This window comes from Epinephelus fuscoguttatus, linkage group LG18 (genome assembly GCF_011397635.1).
Source record: "Epinephelus fuscoguttatus linkage group LG18, E.fuscoguttatus.final_Chr_v1".
Taxonomy (NCBI): Eukaryota; Metazoa; Chordata; class Actinopteri; order Perciformes; family Serranidae; genus Epinephelus; species Epinephelus fuscoguttatus.
The window spans coordinates 39,725,581-39,747,128 of record NC_064769.1 but is presented as its reverse complement, the minus strand read 5'-3'; the positions used below and the strand labels follow the sequence as shown (position 1 = coordinate 39,747,128).

At 46.2% G+C, this 21,548-nt stretch overlaps 1 protein-coding gene across 3 annotated transcripts in view; it reads left to right on the top strand.

The window, feature by feature from the left end:
• LOC125905703 (uncharacterized) overlaps window positions 1-21,548 on the top strand; it is a 220,719-nt gene that overhangs the window by 41,262 nt on the left and 157,909 nt on the right. The window contains exons 2-4 of one of the 3 annotated variants that reach the window (XM_049603868.1): window positions 5,768-5,811; window positions 6,164-6,251; window positions 19,456-19,543. In XM_049603868.1, coding sequence (XP_049459825.1) covers window positions 5,768-5,811; window positions 6,164-6,251; window positions 19,456-19,543 — 220 coding nt within the window. Of the gene's footprint in view, window positions 1-5,747; window positions 5,812-6,163; window positions 6,252-18,835; window positions 18,884-19,411; window positions 19,800-21,548 lie in introns of those variants that run through there. The other 2 variants (XR_007451693.1, XR_007451694.1) reach the window with 2 other exon arrangements.

Genomic DNA, 21,548 nt, shown 5'->3' with positions numbered 1-21,548 from the left:
GTGAGTGGCAGGAAGTCGCTTTGTGCGGTCCTGCTAATTGAAAAATATTTCTCTGTCTTTTTCAGAAGGAGACATAAATTATTTGCATAAACCCTCCTTTCTCCTCATTAGCGGAGGCTTTCCTGATTGTCCCTGTGTCAGGTGTCAGGTCGGGGTTTAACCTCCATGACAACAAACACCCCACCACAGTTAATTGTGTGCATGTTTATTGCTCTCTGCAACAAACCTTCATGCAACTGCCAGGACGTATCCCTCCGCCCCTCATCAAACACTCATCCTTCTTCAGTCTGTGATTTTTTCCCTGTACATTAGTTATAACCAAAAGGTCACGTTCAGGGAAAAGTGCTCCATCATATTTGCAACGAACCAATCGTCTCACAGAAATACGTGAAATGGACTCAACATCTTAACAACACATTACGTGGTGGTGGGCAAGAAATGTGTTAAAATTACGTGCTGGCAACACCAAAATAATCTGAATACAAAGTCTTTTACGAATGACGGCAGCATGGTTAGATTTAGAGAAAGAAAATGCAAGGCTAGGGTACAGAAAAGATTGTGGTTTTGGTTAAAATAACTATAAACACAACGTGAGTGACGTAAACTTACAGAAAGTTATGTGACTACGTCGACTTTGATTTCACACGGGACACAAACAGGGTTCTCCTGGTTTAAAGTCCATGTCTGTTTGAACCGTCTCCCACCTGACCACCGTCGTTTTTTCTCGCTTTATATGCCTTCATGCTGGCAATAGCTTTGCACTAACATATTTGGCACAAACATCCACATGGACTCAACAATGAACTGATTACATTTTGGTCGTCACAAGGTGAAGGTCAAGGTCACTGTGACCTCATCTGCTTCATTTTTGTGACTATGATATCTTAGAACACCTTGACAGAACTTCCCCAAATTGGGCACAAACATCCATTAGGACCCAGTGGACTGACAAGATTTTTTGTGGCTAAAGTTCAAGGTCACTGTGATTCATCTGTCTAGTTATTTTGAATGTGATATATGAAGACAACTCTAGAGATGTTCTTCAAATGTCGCACAACATCCACTCGGTCTCAAAGAACCGAAAAATTTGGTGCATCTGTCTCATGATCACAATATCTCAAGACAACCTTGAGCAAATTTCTTTAGATTCAGCACAAACGTCCACTTGGACTCACCAACAAGCTGTTAAGATTTTGGAGGTTAAGGTCATTGTGACATTGTCTGTCTTCTACTGAATACGATATCTCAAGAACGCCTCAACGGAATTTCCTTAAATTTGGCACAAACATCCGCTTGGACTCAAGAGTGATCTGATTGGAATTTGTTGGTCAAAGGTCAAGGTCACTGTGACCTTGTGTCCTTTTCATCCTGGTGAACATGATATCTCATGAAGGCCTTGGGGGAAATACCTCAAATTTGGCACAAATGTTCATTCTAATCAAAGATGAACTGTCAGAATTTGGTGGTCAAAAGTCAGTGTGACCTCACACAACATAACTCAAGAATTCATGCGCTTAATATGACCAAACTTGACACAAATGTCTAACAGGATAAAATAATGAAGGTCAAAAGGTCAAAGGTCAGCTTGACTGTGACATCATCATGTTTTAACGTCATATCTCAGGAACAGAAGGGGAGACATTTGGTCAGATACTGAATTGGTGACTCTAATCTTGAAACTGTGCTGATTGTATAGATCTTCTGTGTGTGAAGCATCCATGTTTTCACTGACATGGATGGAGACTGTCAGAGACACTGGACTGGTGGGCGGAGTCATACAACCACAGGGTGGACTGGTGGGCGGAGTCATACAACCACAAAGAGCAATTCAGCAAAGTGGACTGGTGGGCGGAGTCATACAACCACAGGGTGGACTGGTGGGCGGAGTCATATAACCACAGGGTGGACTGGTGGGCGGAGTCATACAACCACAGGGTGGACTGGTGGGCGGAGTCATACAACCACAGAGTGGACTGGTGGGCGGAGTCATACAACCACAGGGTGGACTGGTGGGCAGAGTCATACAACCACAGGGTGGGCTGGTGGGAGGAGTCATACAACCACAGGGTGGGCTGGTGGGCGGAGTCATACAACCCACAGGGTGGACTGGTGGGAGGAGTCATACAACCACAGGGTGGGCTGGTGGGCGGAGTCATACAACCCACAGGGTGGCCTGGTGGGAGGAGTCATACAACCACAGGGTGGCCTGGTTGGCGGAGTCATACAACCACAGGGTGGGCTGGTGGGAGGAGTCATACAACCACAGGGTGGGCTGGTGGGCGGAGTCATACAACCCACAGGGTGGCCTGGTGGGAGGAGTCATACAACCACAGGGTGGCCTGGTTGGCGGAGTCATACAACCACAGGGTGGACTGGTGGGAGGAGTCATACAACCACAGAGTGGACTGGTGGGAGGAGTCATACAACCACAGAGTGGACTGGTGGGAGGAGTCATACAACCACAGGGTGGACTGGTGGGCGGAGTCATACAACCACAGGGTGGACTGGTGGGAGGAGTCATATAACCACAGGGTGGACTGGTGGGAGGAGTCATACAACCACATAGTGGACTGGTGGGCGGAGTCATACAACCACAGGGTGGACTGGTGGGCAGAGTCATACAACCACAGGGTGGACTGGTGGGAGGAGTCATACAACCACAGGGTGGACTGGTGGGAGGAGTCATACAACCACAGGGTGGACTGGTGGGCAGAGTCATACAACCACAGGGTGGACTGGTGGGCAGAGTCATACAACCACAGGGTGGACTGGTGGGAGGAGTCATACAACCACAGGGTGGACTGGTGGGCAGAGTCATACAACCACAGGGTGGACTGGTGGGCAGAGTCATACAACCACAGGGTGGGCTGGTGGGAGGAGTCATACAACCACAGGGTGGGCTGGTGGGAGGAGTCATACAACCACAGGGTGGCCTGGTTGGCGGAGTCATACAACCACAGGGTGGACTGGTGGGCGGAGTCATACAACCACAGGGTGGACTGGTGGGAGGAGTCATACAACCACAGGGTGGACTGGTGGGCGGAGTCATACAGCCACAGGGTGGACTGGTGGGAGGAGTCATACAACCACAGGGTGGACTGGTGGGCGGAGTCATACAACCACAGGGTGGACTGGTGGGAGGAGTCATACAACCACAGGGTGGACTGGTGGGCAGAGTCATACAACCACAGGGTGGACTGGTGGGCGGAGTCATACGGCCACAGGGTGGACTGGTGGGAGGAGTCATACAACCACAGGGTGGACTGGTGGGCGGAGTCATACAACCACAGGGTGGACTGGTGGGAGGAGTCATACAACCACAGGGTGGACTGGTGGGCGGAGTCATACAACCACAGGGTGGACTGGTGGGAGGAGTCATACAACCACAGGGTGGGCTGGTGGGAGGAGTCATACAACCGTGAGGCAGTGATTCTAGTTTAATCTAAAAAACCAAACATTTTCTGGTTTCTTACTTCTTAAAAATGAGGACTTGATGTTTTTCTTTGTCAGACCTGATGTTGAACTGAACAGTTTTGAATTTTTCTTTGGAGACGTCACCTCAGTGAGGGGTGTACCAGTTATCCACGTGGCTGCTGTTTGAATCAGTGAAACCAGATAACCTCAAGAAATCCTGGGTTTGTTGAGCTTGCTATGCAGCGCAGGCCTCTGTGTGGACCAGATGAATTAAAAAGTTTGACTCAACAGTGGCTGATTCAAACTCTTCATCTTCAGCCAGACTTTTCACAGCCGGGCCATTTATTGATAAAGTGATGAAAACAAACTCCTGCACTGTGTAACTCAGGACGCATCGTGCTGCAGATTTCTCTTTGCTGAATCTTTGATATTGTACCTCAGGCGAAGCATAGATCATGGCATTATCACAGATAAGCACGGGACAGAAAATGAATACGCCGCTGGAAGAGAAATGAAAGAGCAGAAAAAAGGGCCATGAGAAAGATTTCATATCTCCCCTCTCCTGAGCTGGAGTGCACCCTGCTAGCAAAGAACTGTATTTATTCTAAAATTAACACAATGATCTATTCAGAAACTCAATTTTAACTCAATTAAAGCTTCTCTCCCTGTCGGTCATGCCTTTGTTGCAGTAATTGTCAGTCTCTGCTTCTCAGACTGGAGTTTCTTTGAACATGAATCGCGCTGGAGCTCAAACCTTCAGCAGAGCGAGGGGGAACATTTTAATTCAACCACACAAGGGGAAGAGAAACCATGACAGAGTAGCAGGTAGGAGTGGGTTTGAGTGCCTGCAGCGAGCTGTGCCAACACACACACACACACACACACACACACACACACACACACATATAACAGGGGAACACACACACACACACAGTTGCAGAGGAAAGCGAGACTATGCAAATCGTTGAGCTAATGAATTTCTGAATTCCAGCCTTGGCTCCTGTGATGGTAATGAGCTTATTTTGGCATGAGCTCATAGAGGAGAGAGGGAATGAACAAAATCATACGTGCACACACACACAAACACACCCACACACACACACACACACACGGTGATCTAAGCCAAACACAATCTCCTGCTGACAGTAGCTCATCAAACCTCCTCAATCTTCCTCTCCCTCGTTGTCAGTCGTCTTTTCAGCCTTCTTCTCTGCGGGGTGTCAGCTGTGTAAACCTGTTAGCACCAAAGAAACGCCACTACAGATAAAGCAGAGACCAACAGCCTCATTTATACGTTACTTAAGCAGGCCCGAGTGACCTGGACACCCTGAATCAATCTCAAGTAGGTCTCACCAACACGTTCTCATCCATAATAGTCAGATACTGCCGGATATGAAGTGCTAGGTACCCTCCTGCATCAGTTTTGGACGTTCACGGACAGCTTGTCATAAAAAAATTAACCAATATAAAAGTATCTGAATGTCATCATTAACAATAATAACAACTGGATGAACGTATTTTATTTCACTTATTTTAACCAAGATGTACCGCTGAGATTGAAAGACCAGGCCGAGGCAGCAGCCAAACAGAACACATTAAAATGCAGCAAATACAACATGTGTTATAAAATTAAACAATAAAACAACAACAAATAAAACGCTGACGCGGCACGGTGGTGCAGTGGTCAGCATTGTCGCAAGAGGGATCATGGTTTGAACCCTGGATGGGGGAGCCCTTCTGTGCTCTGACATGTTCTCCCCATGTCAGCGTGGGTTTCCTCCAGGTGTTCTGACATGTTCTCCCTGTGTCAGCGTGGGTTTTCTCCAGGTGTTCTGACATGTTCTCCCTGTGTCAGCGTGGGTTTCCTCCAGGTGCTCTGACATGTTCTCCCTGTGTCAGCGTGGGTTTCCTCCAGGTGCTCTGACATGTTCTCCCCGTGTCAGCGTGGGTTTCCTCCAGGTGTTCTGACATGTTCTCCCTGTGTCAGCGTGGGTTTCCTCCAGGTGTTCTGACATGTTCTCCCTGTGTCAGCGTGGGTTTCCTCCAGGTGCTCCCACATGTTCTCCCCATGTCAGCGTGGATTCCTCCAGGTGCTCCGACATGTTCTCCCTGTGTCAGCGTGGGTTTCCTCCAGATTCTCTGACACATTCTCCCTGTGTCAGCGTGGGTTTCCTCCAGATTCTCTGACACATTCTCCCTGTGTCAGCGTGGGTTTCCTCCAGGTGCTCCGACATGTTCTCCCGGTGTCAGCGTGGGTTTCCTCCAGGTGCTCTGACATGTTCTCCCTGTGTCAGTGTGGGTTTCCTCCAGGTGCTCTGACATGTTCTCCCGTGTCAGCGTGGGTTTCCTCCAGGTGCTCCGACATGTTCTCCCCGTGTCAGCGTGGGTTTCCTCCAGGTGCTCTGACATGTTCTCCCTGTGTCAGCGTGGGTTTCCTCCAGGTGCTCTGACATGTTCTCCCGGGGTCAGCGTGGGTTTCCTCCAGGTGCTCTGACATGTTCTCCCTGTGTCAGTGTGGGTTTCCTCCAGGTGCTCTGACATGTTCTCCCTGTGTCAGCATGGGTTTCCTCCAGGTGCTCTGACATGTTCTCCCTGTGTCAGCGTGGGTTTCCTCCAGGTGCTCTGACATGTTCTCCCTGTGTCAGTGTGGGTTTCCTCCAGGTGCTCTGACATGTTCTCCCTGTGTCAGCGTGGGTTTCCTCCAGGTGCTCTGACATGTTCTCCCTGTGTCAGCGTGGGTTTCCTCCAGGTGCTCTGACATGTTCTCCCTGTGTCAGTGTGGGTTTCCTCCAGGTGCTCCGACATGTTCTCCCTGTGTCAGCGTGGGTTTCCTCCAGGTGCTCCAGCTTCCTCCCACAGTCCAAAGACATGCAGGTTAATTGGTGACTCTAAATTGTCCGTAGGTGTGAATGTGAGTGTGAATGGTTGTCTGTCTTTATGTGTCAGTCCTGTGATAGTCTGGTGACCTGTCCAGGTGAACCCTGCCTCTCACCCAATGTCCGTTACTGTCTGCACGCAGGCTAGAGTCTTCAATCTTAACCCGACCTGACGGGTCCCAAAAAGCCCTACAGGTTGGACAGAATCTTTGGGGCTTCAGCTCTGAATAATCGGGCCAGGTGACAGCCGTGGATGTGTCGACCATATATGCAGATGTTTCTGTATGAGCGAGCACATGAGTGCACAACAGGTGAGATTTATTATTGTTGAGTGCATAAAGGTGTTTGTGATAATAGTGAATCTGGAGTTGGTCCCGGCAGGTTGTCACACACACATTTACAACTTGTCCTGGTGGCATTGATCAAGCTGTTAGAAGAGACAGCTCTCCGTCACATCACATCAGCTGTACGTGTTAAAGCGGCTCTCAGAAACACTCAGACGACGGTAAAGTGTTGAAACACAGGACGGATGACAGCAGCGAGGAGTGATAGAGAGACACGATCGATTGTCATACAATGAAAAACAGATTACAGGCAGGCGCTCGGTAAAACAGCTGTCAGAGTAAAACCCAAACGCTGCTGATTAATGATCATTTAAACGTGGTTTTACTCAGGATAGAGATGGATCTGAAAATAAAAAACTCAGTAGAAATACCAATAAATACGACTCAGGGCCTGACGTGACGAACCTGATCGTCTGCAGCCATGATCCTGCAGGTTTCTTCTTCTCCTTCACGTATTCCTGCGGCTTTTTGTCAGGTACTATACTGAGGTAGAGGTCTGAGGTACTTTTTCTTAGCTTGAGTATTTTCATTTTATGGTACTTTATATTTCTGCTTTACATTTCAGGGAGGAATATTTTCACTCTTTACAGATTAACATTTTAAACACCAAACATATGATGATCTCATAAAACACGAGGCGTGTAGAATAATATACAGAATCCTTCTCAGTAATCTCAACAGTAAAATAACATTTTGCACATTCATGCATCACCATTTATAATAATAATAATAATTCTTTTTTTTATTGACTAAATGACAACTAAAAGTTTTTTTTTTATTTTTGTAGACTAAAATACTTTTAATGTTCGTCAACTAAAATGTTTTGAATTTTCATCGACTAAAACGATGAAGTATAAAAATGGCTAAAATGTGACTAAAACTAGTAAAAAAAAAATTGTCTCAAGACTAAATCTAAAATAGCTGTCAGAATTAACTCTGCTTTGTGAAAAGTTCTATGAGGAACCAAAAGAGGTTCTCCTCTGGGGACAAGCCAAAGAACTCTATATGATTGTAGTCAGCACCTTCATCTTTCAGACTGTACTGTGGAACTTTTAATAGCTGTCAATCTGACTATCAATAACGAACCAATGACTGACTCAAACGACTGAATAAGAATCAGGTGTCTCAACGAATCCTGTGGAGCCAAATGTTTGTGTTCAGACCATCGGTTAAGTCTCCAGTCCGACTCCGGGCCCTCGTCCCCACACAGCCGTCCAGCTGAATACTGATGACTTGTTTCTAGTCTCGCCACCAGACAATCAGAGATCTCCGCCTCCTGATAGTCTGGGGACACTCCTTTCTAAAGTGTGTTTAACACACCGGTGAAAACAGCCGGCAACAAAGCAACGCCTCTTGCATTTTTGAAAAGGACACGCCTTCTCGGAAATGTGTGCTCCCCCTTTTCTCGTCCACAAGGAAACAAACACACACAGAGCTTGAAAATGGATGCCGAGAGATTTAACTCCGTTTTATCAAACGTGTGCTCGTCCGTGAAGAAAATATTTTTTCCAGCGGATGTCTTAGTTACAACATGATTGAGCTAACTGGAGTAGTTTCATGTCGTATCCGACAACGAGAGGCTTTTAACAGATGACATCCTGATGTTAGCTTTGCTGCTGCTGTTAGCTGTCCCTGTCAGCTGCAGCCACTGATGCTTTCTAGACATCGTGATTTCCCAAAACTGAATAAATACCACACATAGCAACACAAAACTGCTTTGCTAGCTCAATCATGTTGTAACTAAGATATCCACTGGAAAAGATATTTTTTTCACGGACTGTTTAATGAGTTATTACCTATTACAGACACCGCTAACGGCTAACAGGGCTAACAGCTAATGGTTAGCCCAGCTAAACGTGCACACAGAAATAGTAATGTTTGTTCAATCATTGTGTTTACAGACTTTACAAACATCGGATTAGTCCAAACGGTGATACAGTGATGTGAAAAATGTGATATATAGACTATATATATATATAAAGCTAAAAGCTCTGCTGGTTTTCTACCCAGAAGTATTTGTAAACAACAAGGCGATTCCCTTGTAAAAGATTATGTTTGTTTCTTTTAGTTGGCGAGAATGTGTCGCCGCAAACGCGACAAACATCCACTAACTTTGACGGCGTTTTCTGCGAGCGCGGCTGAGCCATTTTGTACCGCTACACGTGTTTCTAGTCGGACTATGTTTACGAGCACAAGAGTTCAGCGAGCCACCGAAGGACCGCCCTGCAGATTTACTACTGGTTCTGCAACGTAGGGAGTTTTTTTTAAACTTGGAAATTGTATCTGCCCATCTAAACACAAAATCAGGGAGAAAGTCATCAGTCTTTAGTTAAGCAAAGCGTCTAAAGACTGACTTGTGAGTCTAACTTGTTTCCAGCAGAGGCCGTTTGACATGAATATCTTCTTAGCTTCAGCACAAAGCTTCATATCAGCCATATTTACTCTCCTGCTCTGAAGATGCTGTGTTGCGTTTTCCCCAGATTATCTCCACAGCAGCAGAGCGAGTCGTTGAGGATTCAGTCCATGTTCGGTCTGTGGACTCATCAACATTCAGTGGAAACAGAAGCTCTGATACCTCCAGGTTAACACTGGGCTCCTGTGTTTGAAAGAGGAGTCTGAGGTCATGCTTCGCAGTCAGTGTGCCGACGTGTAAGCTTTGGTTTCGCACAGGTGTAGCTGCAGAGCACACACAGCCCTCGGTACGTCGTCAGTGAAGGGCTGGGTATCGTCAAAAATTTAACTATTGTTTGACTTAATATTGACTAACATGCTAAGGGTAAAGCTAACAGGTCAGTATCATGCTAATGGACTGAGGCTAAAGCTAACAGGTCCCAGGTCATGATTTCATGCTAATGAAATGAGGCAACTCAGATCCTGATATCCTGCTAACAAGCTGCCACCAAAGCTAACAGGTCATGATGCTGTGCTAATGGACAAAGATCAAGGCTATGTCTTGCAGGTTGTGATATCATGCTAATGCACTGAGGCTAAAACTAACAGGTTCCAGGTCATGATTTCATGCTAACAAAATCAGGCTACTCAGATTGTGATATTCTGCTAATGGGCAGAGGCTAAAGCTAACTGCTCGTGTTATTGTGCTAAAGAAGTGAGAGAAAAGCTAAATGTTTGCACCTTATAATATCACGCTAACAGATTTAGGCTAAGGCTACTAGGTCGGGATATTTGCTAATGTACTAAGGCTAAAGCTAATAGGTCATGATATCATGCTAACGGGCTGAGACTAAGGCTAACAGGTACCAGGCTGTTAATGTGCTAAGGGGATGAGTCTTAAGCTAACAGGTCCCACGTCTTATTATCATGCTAAGAGACTAAGACTAAAGCTAACAGGAATGATATAGTGCTAACAGGCTGAGGCTAAAGCTAACAGCTTGTGATATTGCGCTAATGGCCTGAAGTTAAAGTTAATAGGTTGTCTTTTCATGTTAACGGGCTGAAGCTGTGGCTAAAAGGTCCCAGGTCATGATTTCATGCTAACAAAATTAGGCTACTCACATCGTGATATACTGCTAATGGGTTGAGGCTAAAGCTAACAGCTTGTGATATTGTGCTAATGAACTGGGAGAAAAGCTAGCAGTTTGCACCTTGTAATATCATGCTTACAAGCTGAGGCTAAAGCTAACAGGAATGACATAGTGCTAATGGGCTGAGGCTAAAGCTAACAGGTCCTAGGTCATGATTTCATGATGTCCATAAGGTGAATGTGGCGGCGTGTACTGTACCACGCTGAACATTTTGGTGGCATCTCGGCATGCTGAGCACACCGAGCTCTACTTTACCACACCGCCTCTGCAGAAAACAGTTTGCTGATCCAGAAGGGAGTCGGGACAGACGGGGATCAGACCCCCGGCACAGAGAGGATCGAATGCAGGTCTCATTTGACTTGACTCTGATACCACTTGGTACTGGCTTACTTCACTCGGTACCTTACGGCCCAGACGCTCCAAACTAACTTCAGAGAACTCGCGGTGACGAAGGCCCTCTACTGAGTTGCCTGACATTGACTTGTCTTGCCCTTAGGTTGCACATACACTGCAAAGACTACAGCCGACGACCATTCTGTGGCTACGTGAGAGGAAGCAACTCTCCACAGCAGGAAGAGCGTCTTGATGCTAGTTAGCCAGTTAGCACATGAACAACACAATCCATATTAACTGTGCGCCAGTGAACAATAACACAAACCATCAGGAAATGTTTCTGCTGAAGAGAAAAAAAATCTGACCTTATGGAACAAGTTGGTTTTGTTCTCACTCCCTCTGGACTTTAGCTCCTCCTTTACTCAACTCACTTCCTGTTTGTCTTCTGGACACCTGAGCTCAGCTGACAATCAGACGGATTTTATTCACGGATAGGCTCCACCATCCCCGATGTCGAATCCACACAGGGGCAACTTTGTGGGACACATTGTCTCCACCCTCATGGAGTCTGTTTCTGACAGTGAGGTCAAAAACATGCACACCAGTAGCCTGCTGGAGGTCATGTTGTAGGGCTCTGGCAGTGCTCCTCCTGTTCCTCCTCACACAAAGGAGCAGATAGCGGTCCTGCTGCTGGGTTGATGCCCTTCTACGGCTCTGTCCAGCTCTCCTGGTGTAACGGCCGGTCTCCTGGTGTCTGGTATCAACCTGATTGGGCTGCAGGTACGGCCTCGTGCTACCAGTAGTGCCAAGGACACTAGCAGAAGACCAAACTAGAGAAGAATGAGGAGGGATAAGGAGAGAGCAACTGTCTGTGGACACCACATGTAAAACCATTTCCTGTTGTCTCTTTGATTTGACCCAAAGCAGCTGAAACTGATTCACAGTCACTGGACTGATCTCCCTGAAGTTTGACTGACTTGGTGTAATGCAATCAACTAAATGTAATCAACTAAACTTTGCAGCACTTCACAGAAACCCCACCGCCAACTAGTGTTTTGGAGGTGGAACTGCAGAGTGACACAGACACACCACCGCACAAGTATAAATGCTCACAACGGCGTCGAGCTGACACACAGGTATAAATCCCCCTTCAGACTGTGACCATTCTGGGTTCCCTTCAGTTGTTTGAGCGGTGTACTTCAGTACAGTTTTGGTACACTTTTTATTTTTTGCTACTTTGCACCTCTGCCCCACGTTTACCCAACAGCTTTAGTTACTGTGCAAATTCAAATTATTCATACAAAATATAATTTAACACCAGCCTGAGACACCAGCTCCATGCTGTTTGTGTGCAGCTCATTCAACTTCCTGTATAATATAACCCGTCGTGTTAGCAGGCGCTGGATAAACTGCAGATCTCCAGAGGCAGAAATCTTGTTTGTCTAAAGTGAGTTTCACTGTACAAACAGCAACAATAATGACTGTCAGTTTCCTCCCGTCAGAGGTGACAGAGCGCCGCGGCGTCCACACATCGCTCTTCCTCTCCATTAAAAACAGCGACAAAAGCACAGTGACACAACAAATAAGTTTCTAGAGACAGAGATGGACTCGAAGGACGGAGAGACTGAGGCAGCCGACAGGGATTGTGTCTCGCTGAGGAGTCTTATCAACGTGATGGCTGCCATTTCTCCCAGCTGACACCTGTGTCTGTGTGAGTCGGTGTGTAGTTGCATGTGTGCAGCGCGCAGTGTGGGGTAGAATGACATTCGGTACCTGACGGTGATGATTGCAGGTTGGCAGGAATTTAAAGTCAGGAAAACAGAGCGCCGAGCGAAGAGTGAGAGAAAAGGAGTGATGACGGAGGAGGGATGCGGCTCCCGCCGAGGGTCACCGACTGATGTGACCGCGACTGTTAATGAGACACAGTGTCAGGATGAAACACACAAAATGTCCGCTGTCCATAACCCCAAATAACGGTTTCCTTTTAGTCATGAGGTGATAAAGTCTGGGGATGAAGCACCAGGAGATGAGCTGCTGCGTTTGATGACGGTCATCTGCTGTTCCTGTCTCACAGCTTCGGGAGAGTCCACCTGGGAAAGGACATTTTCTCTGGAGAGATAAGAAACATGGTGTCACCTCCATGTTGTGGCTGCGAGAGGCTGCAGACGAACCACTTGGAACGTGTCTGTGATCGTCGGCGTTGAGCAGATAGTGTCAAGGTAACATAAAGAGCAAGTCTACGAATGTTTAAGATAGAAACTGGGAGGATTCACAGCTTAAGGACGTGTGTCACATTTTCATTAACCCATCATCTTCAACACTCTTAATACGTTCATGTTGTAATAATCCCAGCTGTGTGCACACAGTCTCTCAGAAGTCAGTGCTGCGTCTAATGCGTCGTTCAGACTACACGACATTACTGTCTGTTCCCACAGTCACTGTGTCAGATCAGGTGATGGTGGAGTCATAAAATTGTGACTTGGCCGACAGACATGACACACTACACGATGGTCCACACCAATTATCACTGGTCATCTTTCACAACGTGAGTGATGTCATCGGGTTATTCTTGTCCTATTTTTATTGTCATTATTTCAGTCACTGTGTCTGTTCATGTTCCAGCTGAAATGTCACTGTAGTAATGTAAAAAACGCCACCAGTTTCCACGGCAGCAGATCGCTCTGTGTTCCTATTGGTCAAAGTGACGGCTGTGACGGGAGAAGTCGCGGAAGACAAAAAGATAATCAAACATGTTAGACTTTCTGTTGGAACGTCATGAGGCGTGCCAGACGTGGCGTCGGTTGTCCTCTACACAAGGTGAAACGATGGATATCGTGTACGACACGTGATTGTAATTCACGATCCATGCCGCCCCGTGCGTCGCTGCGTCGGACTATAATCGGGCTGATATCATGTAGTGTGACCCCGGCATATGGGTGTTTTCACATACAGTTCTTTTCAGCCCTCTGAACAGATTCAGAACAGTGACTCAGCATTTTTTGCGCATACGTGAACACTCCAAGAGAACTAAGACCCCTCTCTACACATAAATGAGATACATTTTATCACACCCCTTAAAATCAAGAGGGCTTCACGACCTCCTTGTGGCTCTTTGGTGCCCCCCCTACGGGGGTCCTGTCCCCCTGGTTGGGAACCTCTGCTCTAGATCACAAGCTGTTGACCTGGGACGCTTGCAAGGACGCTGGACAATGAGCACTCAGAAGATACTGCACGTCTCCAGATGTGGAGTGTAGAATACATCATCTCTAATGTTCTCCTCCAAACATAAATTGCCAACACTTTCCTAGTGATTGTGTTGAATATTTTAACTGATGTGTGACAGTCGACTGAACCATGACTTTGTGAATGTGAAGACCACCGGAGGCTGTGAAGCCAATAGGGAGACATGAAGAACAGAGTAAAGTCTCCGTCTATTTCAAAGTTGGAAAATCCTTCTCACCATTTGTTGTAACCTAAAAAACTGTACTTAATAAAACCTCGGGTCGACCCACAAAGGCGTTGTTGACACAAACATCCACGTGTTCAGATATCAGTTCACAGAAGTTCCTGAAAGAGGAAAATGAATCTTACTCTGTAGTGAAACTGAATAAATGTCCAACACAGGGCCGCTCTGAGCTTCAGGCAACAATTCACTCAGCAGCGTCTCAAACTGAAGCAGCAGCTGTCAGGAAAATACAGAATACAACACTTAGCTAGAATTCTGTGAGAGGAAGGTGAGACATGAGAAAACTGGATCTTCTTATATGAAGCTGCAGAATCAGACGTCACGACCCTGTAAACCCCGTCTGGGTGTCTCAGTGACTGAGGGAAACACAGTTGTTTAAACTGGTCGAGTACTGAAAGAGAGCGTCGGCGGCGAAACTGGCGGCAGTGTAACCACTCAGAGCAGGTCCGCCTCGTTAATGTTCGTCCACTGACGGGCTCAGATTGTTTTTATGAGTGTTACAAAATACAGACTTGTTTTAATTTGTTTTGTGTCCTCTAACAAGACGTCTCGCTCTGAAATCATACAAGAGGCTGAACACCAAGTCCTCCGTCCGGTTTATTGGAGCTAGGCACCTCTGTTATAGCGATCATTTAAAGTGATGTGGCTAGAAGAAGAGTCTGTGGAGGAAAGACTCGTATGACTCAGGGTCGATCTTGCAGCCTTGCGGGACATTTATTGAAGACACAACATACAACTTTAAATAGTGCAACAGTGACACAGCTCCCGAGAGCAGTTCACCGAACATTCTTAAATTTGTCCTCAGATAAACATCGTACCTAACTTTCCGTGTGTGTGAGATTTCCTGCCATTTTCCAGAACTTGCACTTATTTTATCTTAATACTTGGCGTTTTACCACAACTTGTTCCTGCCAACGACATTGTTTCACCATCACAATGTTTCACCATCACAATGTTTTCCAGGTCACCCTGCTCAAAGACTTCTCCCCAGAGCGAGAACATTCAGGGTTGCTTGGTTTTAGTAAACATGTTTTGCTTTTAACTTCACCTTAAGGGTTAAGTATTTCTAGGCCACCACAAGTCCAAGTATCACTTTTATTTTCACTGGTGTACTGCAAGGATCTGTGCTCGATCCCCTGCTCTTCTCAACTCATTAGCAGTGGTTTTTCCTAGAACGGTGGATTTTATTCGACAGAGCCATGCTAGCTGTGTCTCTGTGTTTCTAGTCTATATGCTCTTTACACTTCTGGTGGTTGTCAGCGTTTCATATCGTTGCAAAGGATGCCTCTGTGCATCGGAGTTTGACGCTGACGTCCACTGACAAAGCGGCTTTCACATACCGCTGTAAAAGGTGTGTCTGTGTGTCGGTGTCTAACACCGAGATCCAGGATCCAGGTCGAGTAATGGCAGACTTTCACTTGAACCTTACGGCCCAGATAATAATCAGTAATATGGAAACAATGTAAGTCACGATCTGGTCGGATACTAAATGCACATCAGGATATTTTACCTCTCTGACCACAGAGAGGACACAGTATTATTATTATCAGCGCTCAAGGACAAAGAAGACGTCCAGAGGAGCACCCACACACGCACACACACACACACACACACACACACACACACACACGTATATGTATGTACAGTACACGTACACTAGAGGCAGTAAAGGCCAGTTTGCAGCAGATGTCCATGACAGTCCATGAGGAATAGTTCACGGTGGTGTGTGGTGGCATATGTGTTTGCATGTAGGTGCCTCTGTGTGTGTGTGCGTGTGCTGTTGCATATATGCAGTGTGTGTGTGTGTGTGTGTGTGTGTGTGTGTGTGTGTGTGTGTGTGCTGTTGCATACATGCATAAGGGATCTTTTGATGAGCTCCAGATTGAGTCCTCCTGAGGCTCCATCCTTCTGTCTGTGTTAGTGTTAATGGACTCTATGGCTCCTTTAGTTACACTGCAGTAATGGCTGGAGGAGACGGAGACGCTGGGGGACAAGAGCAGGGGACGGAAACAGAAAAAGAGCAGAGACACAGCAGAGAATCAACAATCTGAGTAAATGTATTATCTCCTGTGTGTGTGTTAATAAAGTATTAGCATCAGGTTTTGCTGTGGCTCGTGGCGGAGTGCGATCCTCGGAGAGATGTGTGAGCTGATAACTTTGAAGGTTCAGGAAATTAATATTTGGCAAGCTGTTAGGGTCCGCTGAGTGCTCCCGCTCCTCGCTCTGCTCAGGTAGTCTTTAGTTTTTATGGCAACGCTGAATGGAGTCTGTTTGTTTCTGCAGGAGTGACTCTGTTAATGATGACAGAGGAGACTGGTTTTTACAGACTGATGAAGCTTTAAACATTTTTTAGGTTTTGACTTGAAAATATTGTTTATGTTTGAGCAGTTATGGTTCATTTTTGGGTTAACTGTTAACTGCAGAATATTTTTGACCAGTTACACGTCGATCTGTAGGTTAATTTTACTGCTCTTCAGTTGCACTGTGAACCACCCAGGTTTGGTCGGAGCTAGCAGTGCCGCTTATTCAGTGACATCCACTAGTAACGCCATCCTGACCAACGCTTTGATATGGAAACATTTTGCCCATCCTGCAGTTACCCCTCTGATTGCAATTTGTGATTCTGAGGATAGCAAAGGCATGAGTCGCACTACTCACCCTATTGTTGGCTAGAAATTGTTGCCTTCATTGGTTGGATTGCTTAGAGTTAGGGTAACAGTGTGTTCACACCGGGCGCGAGGCGAATTTTTCGCGCTATAAGATTACATACAAAGTCAATGTAAAGACACAGATAGACGCGAATTTGTGCCGGCGGCGCAAATGACGCGAATGGTGTGACGTGAATGGAGCAAACACACGAAATTCGCATCATTCACCTCTTCACGCAAGGTCAAAATATTGAACTCGAGCGAAATATTCGCTTGATGCTGTGTCAGGGCAGCCTATCAGCGTTGAGATTTTCCTGTCGTCACCGACGTCACTGACATGCTGCTGTCCCGCCCGCCCCTGCCCCGCTCTCTATTACTTGCGCGAATGACTCGTGTGAATGCCGCGAGTGAAAACAAATATCCCAGCGGTCAAACTCGCACGAGTAGAGCGAGGCGAATATTTTACTCGCGCCCAGTGTGAACACACTGTAAGAATGTCAGGGTAAGCCAATCAGAATCCAGGTAAGGTGGGTCATTCCTTAGCTATCCTTAGATTCTCAATGTTCACTTTCACTGAAAATGATTTGTAGCCTATTTTTGTGTCGAACGCAGAATTAGTGGCTAAAGTTTGAGTTTAAAACCCCTTTAGCATTGTTAACTATGTAAGCTCTGTTAGCACTGTTAGGTAGTAGAGGAGTCGCACATACTTGGCTCAATAAATGGATTCCCCTCCCGTGCTTGTATACTGGGACAAGGACAGTAGGCCAGTTAGATGTCCTCGTCCAGCTGGAACTGAAGCTCCACTTCACTGTGTGTGGAAACGTACTGAGTGTAACTTCATGCCAAAAGTTAGCGCTTTATCAAGGTTAGCATAAACGTTAGTCTTTCGTCTATCCTCGTCCTCTATGCCTTCTCTCAGGATGAGAGATCACCTCACACATTGTTCATATAAATAACTTTCGTAGCTGCTGAAGCCGTGTATTCAAAGGCTTTAAAGTCACTTCATCCTTCTCCACCCACCTCCTGCTGTGAGTGCATCCTCCTTCCTTCTCTTCATCACCTACAGCTTCTCCACCTCCACTCCTTTCATTCCTGACGAATCTCTCCGACTAAACAACCTCGGCAAGGGAGTAATTACCACCTTCCCCTTCCCCACGTCACTCTGTGAACTGTGTTCTTGTTTGTTTCTGATTGCACTCGTGCTCATGCTAATGCACTAATGTTTTCTCTGCAGGCGTTTCATTCCACCGGGGTTCGATTTAGCGTCGTGGCTCCTCGTGATTGTTATACTTGCCGATAGACAGTAATTGAGTTGTTATAATTGGCGAAACACAGTAACAAAAATCGAAACCAAAACAACCCCCACTGCATGTGTGTGTGTGTGTGTGTGTGTGTGTGTGTGTGTGTGTGTGTGGAAGTGGGTCAGGGATGTTTGTGCAGTAGTGCTAGTTGATGTGATTAACTATTGTGAGATGAAACATGAATAAAACAACGCTGGCTGTACTTTGTAACGAGACAGTTCCAGTAACGAGCCCCAGTTTCCACTAATGACTGATCTGGGATATTATATATTCACACACACACACACACACACACACACACACACACACACAGGTGACTTGAAAATAATAAAAACTGTTTGCTTCTTTCAGTTTTGTCAGATAGTTTATTTCTGGTTCTCCACAGTGTTTTGCATTGTGTTTTATTAATTGGATTTATTTTAACACGACAGCATGTCAGAGAACATTTCTCTAATTAGCGTGCAGATGTTTGTTTGGAGACGTCACTTCCGTGAAACAAAACACTGTTAGTAACACTTAAGCCAGACATCTGTTGCACAGTGTTTGCTCTGCAGGCTCAGTGTTTAAACAGAGAAGCAGTTGTTACTGAACGTTTTCGGCTGGTTGATTCGTCCTAATGTTTATCGTTGTTTTAAGATCTTACGTCCAGTTATCATACGAGAAACTAAGAGTTTTTACGTTTTTAATCATTAAAATCAGTCCTTCAGTTTAACATGACAGCATGCCAACATACAGTACACAGTATTACTGAACAAAAAGTCCAGCTGAGGTTGATGATGGCGTTAGTGCTCTGGCTGTTCTCGTCCGCTGATGACACATTAACCTGTACTGCAACATAATTCATAGATAATCCACGTAATCGAGAAGGCTGCAGTCACGTGACAAATACACTGACGAAAGTAAAATGCAAAGCAGGTGCTCTGACATGTTCTCCCTGTGTCAGCGTGGGTTTCCTCCAGGTGCTCTGACATGTTCTCCCTGTGTCAGCGTGGGTTTCCTCCAGGTGCTCTGACATGTTCTCCCTGTGTCAGCGTGGGTTTCCTCCAGGTGCTCTGACATGTTCTCCCCGTGTCAGCGTGGGTTTCCTCCAGGTGCTCTGACATGTTCTCCCCGTGTCAGCGTGGGTTTCCTCCAGGTCCTCTGACATGTTCTCCCCGTGTCAGCGTGGGTTTCCTCCAGGTGCTCTGACATGTTCTCCCCGTGTCAGCGTGGGTTTCCTCCAGGTGCTCTGACATGTTCTCCCTGTGTCAGCGTGGGTTTCCTCCAGGTGCTCTGACATGTTCTCCCTGTGTCAGCGTGGGTTTCCTCCAGGTGCTCTGACATGTTCTCCCTGTGTCAGCGTGGGTTTCCTCCAGGTGTTCTGACATGTTCTCCCCGTGTCAGCGTGGGTTTCCTCCAGGTGCTCTGACATGTTCTCCCTGTGTCAGCGTGGGTTTCCTCCAGGTGCTCTGACATGTTCTCCCTGTGTCAGCGTGGGTTTCCTCCAGGTGCTCTGACATGTTCTCCCCGTGTCAGCGTGGGTTTCCTCCAGGTGCTCTGACATGTTCTCCCCGTGTCAGCGTGGGTTTCCTCCAGGTGTTCTGACATGTTCTCCCTGTGTCAGCGTGGGTTTCCTCCAGGTGCTCTGACATGTTCTCCCCGTGTCAGTGTGGGTTTCCTCCAGGTGCTCTGACATGTTCTCCCTGTGTCAGCGTGGGTTTCCTCCAGGTGCTCTGACATGTTCTCCCTGTGTCAGCGTGGGTTTCCTCCAGGTGCTCCAGCTTCCTCCCACAGTCCAAAGACATGCAGGTTAATTGGTGACTCTAAATTGTCCGTAGGTGTGAATGTGAGTGTGAATGGTTGTCTGTCTCTATGTGTCAGTCCTGTGATAGTCTGGTGACCTGTTCAGGGTGAACCCTGCCTCTCACCCAATGTTAGCTTGGATAGGCTCCACCCTCAGCGACCCCACAGGTTAAGCAGTTATGGAACATGAATAAGAACCACATTTCATCACAACTCATCCAACAGTGTCTGAGATGTTTCTCTGAAAGCAGAAATAAGAGACATATTAGAAACGTCTGTTATGTCAGTATGTTTGTTAGAATTTGAAAATTGCATTAGAATATTATAAACCTTTAATACAAACACTGATGTAGTCGGCACAGGTATTAATAAGCTGCTCTCAAAGCATTTAAAGGAACTAATTCATCAGTGTATCGCCTGACATTTGTTTGACAGTAACATAAAATGGAGATACTGTTTTTAATGGACTGGTGAGTGTGATGGAAGGGTGAGAGACGGGTGAGTCAGGAAAATAAAGAGGTTATATACTGAGCGAACAGTTGGTACTCTGAGCGGTGACAGAGCTTCACTTCTGGCTATAAAAGAGCATGTTAAATACATATCTGGAGCAAACTGGAGCATGACTGTTACACGCTGTAATGTACCCTACTTTGTCGGCAGTCCCAGCCTGAGGAGATGCTCTGGCAATCAGACACGCAACGTTCTTACCAGTGCTGGAATAAATATTCAGATCCTTTACTTAAAGACCCCACCATGCTCCCACACAGGTGTCTTCACTGCTCTGGAACTTTTGTCAGGACTGACAGGGCTCAAAGGAACCGGTCAGATTTCTGTTCGATCATCCAGAACTTAGTGGTCGAGTTTAGAGGAGCCAGATACTCGGATGAAACGAGTGTACTTTTTATGAGTACGAGTATCGTCTAAGTGAAATGCATCGTTATCTGTACTGGCGAAAAAGTAGCTGTGTTTAATATCTCGCTCTTGTGATAAAAAATGATCTGAAGCTCAGTTCTGAGAATACTTCTCTTATAGGTAATAAATATTGAAACTCTGGATTACTCCAGATAAAATTTGCGGTTTAAAATAGCAACTTTCCATTAGTCCCAACCCACTTTTGATTTTAACCCCACCCACTTCTGCCATAAACTCCGCCCATTCCGAGTACAGCTCAATTATGTGTTTGTGTGTGCAGCTAATCTCGCAAACTACTGGTCCAATCAGACTAATAATGTGTGTGCACGTGTATGACTATATGCTCAAGGACCTCTTGTGGTTGCAATGATTCACAGTTGTTGAACACTTTGATTGCTGACTCCTCACTTCTCTTAACTGGCCAGTAGGGGGTGCAGTTATTCTGGAAATCGTCTCCGCTAAAAACAAGAAGCCCCAGCGTCTGTTGCAAGACACGTGTTGTCCTTTGTTGTGGCTCAAAAACTTGACATCCATAGAAAATTGGGTCTCATTTTGAACCAAAGCATCTGCAGATTAATTCCATACCCGATATGTCTATAGCTGATCTCACAAACTACTGGTCCGGTCAGCCTAATATTTTGTGTGCCCGTGAATGACTGTGGGCTCATGGACCTCTCGTGGTTGCGGTGATTCGCAATTGTTGAAAACCTGTTGTTTTTTTTTTTTTTGTCTTATGCCAACACTTCTCATGTCAGCTGGTAGGGGCTGCAATTATTCTGGAAATGGTCTCGGCCTGACATTCATGGAAAAGTTTGCAGATTAATTCCATACCTGATATGTTATGATTACTAAACTTAGGCACCGTATCAGGTGAATAGGTCAGCTGTTTTATTATCTTTGCTGACATCTCGACTTTAAGGGAACCAGGAG